This window comes from Arachis ipaensis, chromosome B10 (genome assembly GCF_000816755.2).
Source record: "Arachis ipaensis cultivar K30076 chromosome B10, Araip1.1, whole genome shotgun sequence".
NCBI lineage: Eukaryota > Viridiplantae > Streptophyta > Magnoliopsida > Fabales > Fabaceae > Arachis > Arachis ipaensis.
Genome location: NC_029794.2, coordinates 112,677,618 through 112,685,716, shown reverse-complemented (window position 1 = coordinate 112,685,716; position 8,099 = coordinate 112,677,618). Strand labels below are relative to the sequence as shown.

General features: G+C 36.4%; 2 protein-coding genes across 4 annotated transcripts; one reads left to right on the top strand and one right to left on the bottom strand.

Moving 5' to 3' along the window:
- On the top strand, positions 780 to 4,799 carry LOC107622639 (G-protein coupled receptor 1). Of its 3 annotated transcripts, none has more exons than XR_002356567.1 (9): positions 780 to 1,291; positions 1,756 to 1,787; positions 1,866 to 2,035; positions 2,152 to 2,246; positions 2,768 to 2,869; positions 2,976 to 3,032; positions 3,323 to 3,466; positions 3,670 to 3,818; positions 4,053 to 4,799. XR_002356567.1 is itself a non-coding variant. In XM_016324619.2 (9 exons), exons 1-9 carry the CDS (start codon positions 1,109 to 1,111, stop codon positions 4,153 to 4,155), a joined length of 957 nt encoding a protein of 318 aa, XP_016180105.1. In that variant the 5' UTR covers positions 786 to 1,108; the 3' UTR covers positions 4,156 to 4,799. The 3 variants fall into 3 exon arrangements, 2 of the variants coding, with proteins under 2 accessions (XP_016180105.1, XP_020970473.1); XM_016324619.2 differs by having other exon boundaries at positions 786 to 1,291; positions 3,670 to 3,740; XM_021114814.1 differs by lacking the exon at positions 780 to 1,291 and adding an exon at positions 1,331 to 1,426 and having other exon boundaries at positions 3,670 to 3,740.
- On the bottom strand, positions 5,113 to 6,234 carry LOC107622642 (copper transporter 5.1). The gene has a single exon (XM_016324621.2). The coding sequence runs from the start codon at positions 5,823 to 5,825 to the stop codon at positions 5,385 to 5,387; it is 441 nt and encodes a 146-aa protein (XP_016180107.1). The 5' UTR covers positions 5,826 to 6,234; the 3' UTR covers positions 5,113 to 5,384.

The following is an 8,099-nucleotide window of genomic DNA, read 5'->3' as shown; positions in this document are numbered from 1 at the left end:
CAAGGATTCGCACTTGGAGATTTGTTTTGCGCCTCTGCTCCCGCTCTTGTTTGTGCCAAGAAGATAAGATAATCTGCTAAATCTTGACTATATATACCCAACTTTGCAGCGGTTTCTACTGCACAACCGCCATCCAGGGCAGTTTTGCAGCTTCTGCCAGACCGCAGCTCACCTCTGCTGCGATTCTGTCAATTTGCGGCGAGTTCGAACACAGACGCTACTTTTTCACCGCAACTCTTTGCCTCTCTTGTAGTGTAAGTTCCTCAGCCTACCACTCAAGACCTATTCCAAAAACTCCAACCTATTCTTTTACCCACACCTAACAATAAAAACAAATTAAGCTTCTGCAAAAAAATTAAGCTGCCCAAAAAAATTAAAGCTAAACCAAACTCATATGTTCAGTCCACTCACCGATATAAAAAATATACTAGCTACCCAAATTAGTCTTTTTGCACCTCTTTTCACTAGACATTTATGTCATTGTTATTCTTCAAAACGACAAAATACAAGTTGGCCACTTGAAAGTACGTGGAACATTTACCTTCTGTAACGTACACTATCCTACCAGAAATTCTTCCTATAAATTATAAACTTTTTTTTTATTGTCCATAATATCTCCTAACTCAGTAGGTTAAGGACTAATTCGTTATGAATCTGAATTCTATTTAAGAGTTTGTTACTCATCAATAGATTATTACATGTATAAGACGAGATTCGAACTATTAATACTTACTTAACCGGACGAATGAGCTTACAATGACCAACCCAAGTTGGTTTGTTATAACCTTAGTGAGAGTGAAATGAACACTACTGTCTAGTGACTGGTCTATGCGACCTTGAAGTTTACTTTAAGCCAGCAAGCTCCCTAATAAAGCGGCTAAGCCTTTAACCACGCTCTATACGGTGTCGTAGTGATAGCAAAGTGTTCGTTGAACAACCGTTTCGTAGTTCTTTTTCAGATTTTCTTCTTCTCCTCCTCGTCATCTTCGGGTTCGAATTTTTGTAACTGAGAATAAATAATCTGCAAATAATTTCGCGAGGAGAAAAAACAGAGAGAGAAATCTACTGAATAGTGATCAGTGATAAGTGATCGGAGAAGACTAGTTTAATGGCCAGCTCGGCCGCGGTCGCCGGCGTTCTATCGGCGCACGATCGCCAGATTCTGACAGCTGTGAATACCGGAGCCTCCAGCCTGTCGTTTGTGGGTTCAGGCTTCATCGTGCTCTGCTACGTTCTCTTCAAGGAACTTCGCAAGTTTTCTTTCAAGCTCGTTTTCTACCTTGCCCTCTCCGTACGCATTCTTTTCCTTCTCTCTTTCCTCTGATCTATAACTTAATTCATTTCCTTCATTTTTTCTCCTTAGCAGTTTAGCTCTTTGCCAAATGCGAAAATTTAACCTAATTAGTTGCTTCTGGAACTCTACAGGGTTAGCTACTAATATTTTAATTTGGACTAGAATTAAGATCAAATTATGTTCTGTTTTAGAAGTGAGTGTGTGAGCAAGTAATTACAGACTTTGCATTAAGCCTATTCATGTAATTTGTCAAAGTTATTATTGCCTGCTTGTTATTGTCTTAAATTGCAGTAAGCTTATCCACTTTAATGTGTTTTGCTTCCGTTGGTTTTTTTCAATTTAGATGCATACACGAATATATTTGTGCCTATTCACTTTCCATGTTATTTTCGCCTTGTTTTCTGCATACGAGCCTTGTGTATAAATATAATTTGGTTATTTGGCATTTTCTCTATTTTCAGGATATGCTTTGCAGTTTCTTCAGCATAGTAGGGTATACCTTCTGAATCGAGTGCCGTCTTCCCAGAATGTATATTGTGAATTTTGATTGATATAATTATTTTTTATACAGGGACCCAGCCAAAGGTTTCTTCTGCTATGCTCAAGGCTATAGCACGCATTTCTTTTGTGTGGCGTCTTTCCTGTGGACTACAACAATTGCTTTTACTCTTCATCGAACTGTAGTTAGGCACAAAGCTGATGTTGAAGAATTGGAGGCAATCTTTCACCTGTATGTATGGGGTATGTATTTATGAATGGATCAGCTTTTTTATTCCAAATATGCTACTTCATAATAATCTCCTATCTCTATATACTACTCGGTTAGAGAGCTCACTTGATGTACCTGTTGACAATAGGTACTTCGCTGGTTATGACAGTGATCCGCTCCTTTGGTAATGACCATAGACATTTCGGCATATGGTGTTGGACTCAAACAGGCCGCACAGGGAAGGCAAGTAACTGCAAAAATGCTGCTAAATGGAATATTTTTCCTTTTATATATTAATGTTGTATAAGATGGGTGTCTAATTCATTATAATTGACTGCTAGCCAATCAAGAACCATGACATGGTTGCTTGCAAGAAAATTTTTTTCTAATACTGTACTATTCTTAAGAACCAAATGTGGTTATCTACATGTAAAAAAGCTAAGTTTAACAGCAGAGACAAATCCATGCATTACATGCCTTCAAACTGCTAAAAGATCACTTCGTTGTTTTTATCTATACTTTTAATAAGGACCTAACACTCTGTTCCATATTATGGTATTGTTGATAAGAAGCTTGTGATTTCTAAGAGCTTAGCAAATGTTTTTGGCATCTGGAGTTAAACTTATTTTAAATAGTGTGAACAATAGGAAGATAATGAAATGAGATCTGCTGTACTTTGTATTTGATATTTTGTTCAACAGAATTATCACACTTACTTTTCTTTATCTTCTGTCCTCTAAAAGTTGAGCCCATTTTCCATGCAGGCAGTTCATTTTGTAACATTTTACACACCTCTCTGGGGTGCAATTTTATACAACGGGTTTACATACTTTCAAGTAATACGCATGCTGAATAACGCAACCCGTGTATGTAACCACCCTTGCTGATTCTATCTCGAAGAAAGAACGAATTATTCACTTGTTGAGACCTAGACTTTTGCATATCTTTTTATTTACTTCTCTGTTATTTCAGATGGCAGTTGGTATCTCAGACCGAGTTTATGTTCCAGATGCAAGAGATAACATGAAGGTGTGTATACGACAATCATTTTTAACATGCATGTCATGTATGCTTGATGTATATATGTACGTATCTTTTGGAGCTTGTGCGTGGAATAAAGTAACAATCACACACTATTATACTTTCAAATATGGCTTAGAGATGCTTCCCCCTTATATTTTTTATTTTTTATTTTTTAAAAGTTATGGTCAAGTGCAAGTATTATATCAATGCTTCTTTAATAAGGTGAACTTATCTCAGTTTGGTCTTATCTAGGTTTCATTGAATGATAATCTATTTTCTTCTGTTTTACGTTGCAGTCTCTGAATCGATGGGGATACTATCCAGTGATTCTAATTGGATCATGGGCATTTGGCACTATTAACCTTATTCATGATTTTATTGAGCCTGGCCATAAGATATTTTGGCTGTCATTTCTTGACGTCGGAATGGCTGCCCTTATGGTATATACCAGTCACCTTACCTTCCGTTTTCGCCTTTTTTAGATTCCCTATTAATCTTCTATGACATATCTGGAAGCTTATCATGGTTTGTATTTACTGGCACCATCAGCACAAATTTGTTGCCATAGGCTGCACATGAAATGCAGCATTGTATGGTACAACAATGACACAATATTATGTTAATATTTGTCTTCCGGTTGCAGGGCCTCTTCAACTCAATTGCATATGGCCTCAATTCTTCAGTTCGTCGTGCAATTTGTGAAAGAATGGACATGTAAGTCCTTAGCATTTTTGCATTGTACGCATGATTCTCAAGGCCTGTCTAGATGGGTTATCCTCGTCATTTGTTCTGGTTTGTAAATTTGTGCAACTTTTGTAGCCATTTTAATTGTGCTAGATTTACCATTTGATTTTGTGTACTTGCATCTTGCCACTGTCCTTACAGGATTTGTGTCTAGTACTCAACCTCTTTTGTCTCTCCCTCTCTTGTCAACCTTCTCATCTTAACTCTTACATACTTTTCTGTTTCCTTGCCTTTTTGGCACATTTAATTTAAAACTGGACTGAAGTTGCATTTGTTAATCAGGTTCTTACCAGAGAGAGTCTGCAGATGGCTGCCAAACAATTTCAAGTACAGGAACCAGCAGCAAGAAAATGAACTGGTCTCCTTAAAATTTGAAGATAAATAACCATGAACAGATATATTGTGATCCCCAATACCATATTTCGACATGTAAATATGCTGAAATGCTGTTTTCATCAACAGCAGAGGATCTGCTGGCACTTGGCAGCAGTCATTCCAGGCTGTGTTGCTGAATCGTGGCATTCACATAGATTTTATAGTGCCAAGGATCCTTCTCAAAGAAACCAGTGGATGCTCCAGTTCATTCAATCAGTCGATCTCTCTGCTTAACAGCCATCATTATTATGCTTATATTGAAGATCCGTTGCTGTGGCTTTGGCAAGTGCACTTATTCAGAAAAGGCTCAGTGAGTCTCTGATTCATCGTGGACAAGTTTTAACTTCGAGCATTGTTGCATATTCTTGTATTTCTTCCTAGTTTTGGGAATTAGATATACTAAAAATTCCAGTTCTATAGTTGATGCATTTTTAAAATAGCATAACATTTTGTCTTCTCAAAATTTGCCTAGTCTTTTAGTTCTCTGCCAGTAAGTACAATGCTTAGTCTTTTATATTTCTTCCATTGTTTCAGTTTTTAACATATTCCCATTTTAATTTATTATGGGGAAAGAACCACCCTTTTAACATTTTTAGAACATCATTTGCCGATGAACTCATGAAGTAACTCATAAAAGATGTTTCATTAATTCGCCGTTCCTGATTACTTGTACGTTTTTGCTTTCCAAGTATTTACACATCACTTGTCCATTTAGTAAACTAGTTATGCTTCCGAAAAAGGCGTGCCTTCTTTCTCTCTCTCTAATGTCTAATAATGGCATTCTCGGTTCCGGAAGTGTAGAGAAAGAAAATTATGATCTTATCGTATTGCAGTAATTGGACTTGGATGGTCCCGTAAGAGAAAAGCATTTTGCATCTTGGGAACTTAGTACCTGCACAAATTCGTTTGCACCACATGGTTGTCGTTATTAGCATTTTCCAGCACTCAGACAATCAAACACCGCAACTGTGCGAAAATGATAGAACCAACAAAATAAATTGTCTTACAAATTGCAACCACACTTGGGACATTCTCCATAGAAACACACCCAAATCAAGCAGCCACAATGTAAATAGTACATTTCTACGTTGTCTAAACAGTTTACAAGTACTTAACTAGTTACACAATCCCAAATTCCATCCTCCCAAATACCCCCAGATCACAAATTCCATCAAACATTAAACAAAAGGACTAAAAGAGAAAAAGAAAAAAAAAAGTGATTTTGAAGGGAATGAATAATTAAGCACAGGCACAAGAACTATCAACAACAACGGAAGCTTCACCCTCATTCCTGAAAATGAAATGGCCAATTGCAAGACCCAAAACGATGGCCAGAAACACCCCACCGTTGAATGACATCACCGCCAGCATCAGCAAATACCCGATCGCCGAGCTCACCCCAAACAGCACCGATCCCGCAACCTTCACTCCCAACCTCGCTCTCTCCCCCGCCAACTTCCGCCGCAGCAGAGGCGCCTCGATCTCTGGCGCCGCCGCCGAAGATGGAATCCCCGTGGCGAACAGCTTCAAGCGAATGCGGCGGTTCTCAAGATACTGGTAGAAAATCGCGACCACGAGACACGCCAACAAGCTCAGCGCGTAACTCAGCCACGAATCGGTCTTCCACGAATCGAAGAGAATCGTAACGTACCTGCCCCAATAGAAGGTCATGTGCATCATCTTCGCTATTAAATTGTGAATCTTGATCTCGCAATTCTATGCTTTATTATCGATTAGGTTTGGGTTGTGTTATTTAATTCTACTAATTTGTTGCTCTGAATTTTCAAGGGGTTGGTTTGTGTGATAAAAACGATGGACAAGTTCCACAGATCCCAAAGGGTGAGCTTTTGGATTGGGCGTATAGTTGTAATTGGATTGTTGCCTACGTTGCCCGTTTGTTACGACAGGGACAATAGTTTCGTAAAATGCCCTCAAAAGTGTTCCGTAATTACCATTTTATTCCATTGAATCTTCCCCTTGTTCTTGTCTTAATCATTACCAGTTTCATGACTAAGAGGGTCACTTATGGAATTTCCAAAGCGAGTCAAATTGGGTGGATAGTAGTACGGCAGTACAATTTTCTTGTGTCAAATTTTAAACATGGAAACAATTATAGGCTCTGGTATTTGTACTGCTTTTTAGTTTTTTACCTTTTACTGATGCTCTAGTTTTTCATGTTTCTGAAAACCATTTTGAACCGGTTGAACCGTCAACAGGTTGGCAAAATAGCAAATCGATTCTCTTTAGTAAAAAAAGCTGGTCACGCAAAGAATGAGACGAGAATCGATAAATTGACTGAAAACTGGTGGTTCAGATCAGATCAGAAATCGAATACACCAAAACAGTAAAAAAATTTAGCTATCTTTTTTGTATTTTTTTTTATAATTTAGCTATTTTATATTTTAAGAGGATAATAATAATTTTTTTTACACTTTTTATAATATTAAAAATAAAATTAATAAAATAAATCTTCTTATAATATTTTTAAAATATGTTTTTAAAACATATATTAAGAAGACTCTTTTTTTAATGAAACTGTTACAATTCAAAGTAATATTTTGTAACAAATTTTTTTAATACAAAAACCAAAATTCGTTACAAAAGTGATAACAAATTTTGATTTTCAAAATATTTTTTGTGACAATATATTTTTTCCTATCATAAAATTTTGCTACAAAATATAACTTGATTTTGTAACATTTTTTTCTTTAGTTACAAAAGCACAATATTTATTTTGTAACAATTTTTTTAATACAAATTGCATGCATAATTTATCAAATTATTTTTTTTAATTAACTGATATATTAACTATTTTATTGAGCAAGTCAACATCTATATAATATGTAAAAACATAAATAATTCAAACATGCTTCACTTAACTAAAATTATTTTAAAACAAAATAACATTAGTGACTACATCGATTAGTTCTACAAGTTATATTTCTTACACAAGTTCAACCAAAAGTTAAAAGTCTAACATAGATTAGTGTCTCTATGATTCAAAATATTCTTGAGCCTTTAGGTGGCATGTTGTCACCATTTTAGCACTCCTGTAAATGAGAAAAATCGAAATAAAATATTAGAATTTTTACACTTTCATAACATTATTAACCGAACTAACAAAGCTTGGAAACTATCAATGCTGTAGGGTCAGCACCAACTCAAAATAATAATAATAATAATAATAATAATAATAATAATAAAGGAAGAGAGAGATACACACACCACATATGCTAGAGAGAGAAACATAAGCTCTCTCAATAATATCAGATAATGAAAAACTAGCAATTATAAGATTTAAACTCACATAAAGCATTAAAATATTGTTTAAGCACTAAAATTAAATGAAGTTAAGAGATACATTCATAGTGAAAGCAAAAATTTCTTTCAAATAATTTCCTCCTTTCTGTCTCTTGTGCATCTCCTACGTCTCATCGCTTCTCTTCCTCTCGCGTGGAATAGCAGCGGCAATGGCCAAACACAACGGTGGCGACTCCTTAAATGGCGACAGAACAGAACGCGACGTTCTCTCCAACAAGCCCTAGCAGCGGCAGCAATGGATTGACAGTGGTGGAAACACAGCGGCGCGGACAGCATCTTCCCCCTCTCTCGCGTGACAGCTTCGGCCCCCCTCTCCCCTTCCATGCGATAGCGATGACGATGGCAGCACCTAACCCGCCGGCGCTGTCTCCCTCATTCCCTCTCCTCTTCTTCTTGTTCTCTGATTTCCCCCCTTTGAGCTCCTCTTGCTCAGATTCTTTCCTGTTTCTTTTCTTTCCCTTTATAAACGTATATGCGTTTATGTTTTGTGAAATTAGGTTAGGTTTAAGTTTTAATTTGGGAATTTTAGAGTTAGGGTAAAATATACGAGTAATATAACAATTTTACAAAATATTTGAGATAGAATAATAATTTTAGGATTCAAATATACTATACTAAAAATCACTTTACTTT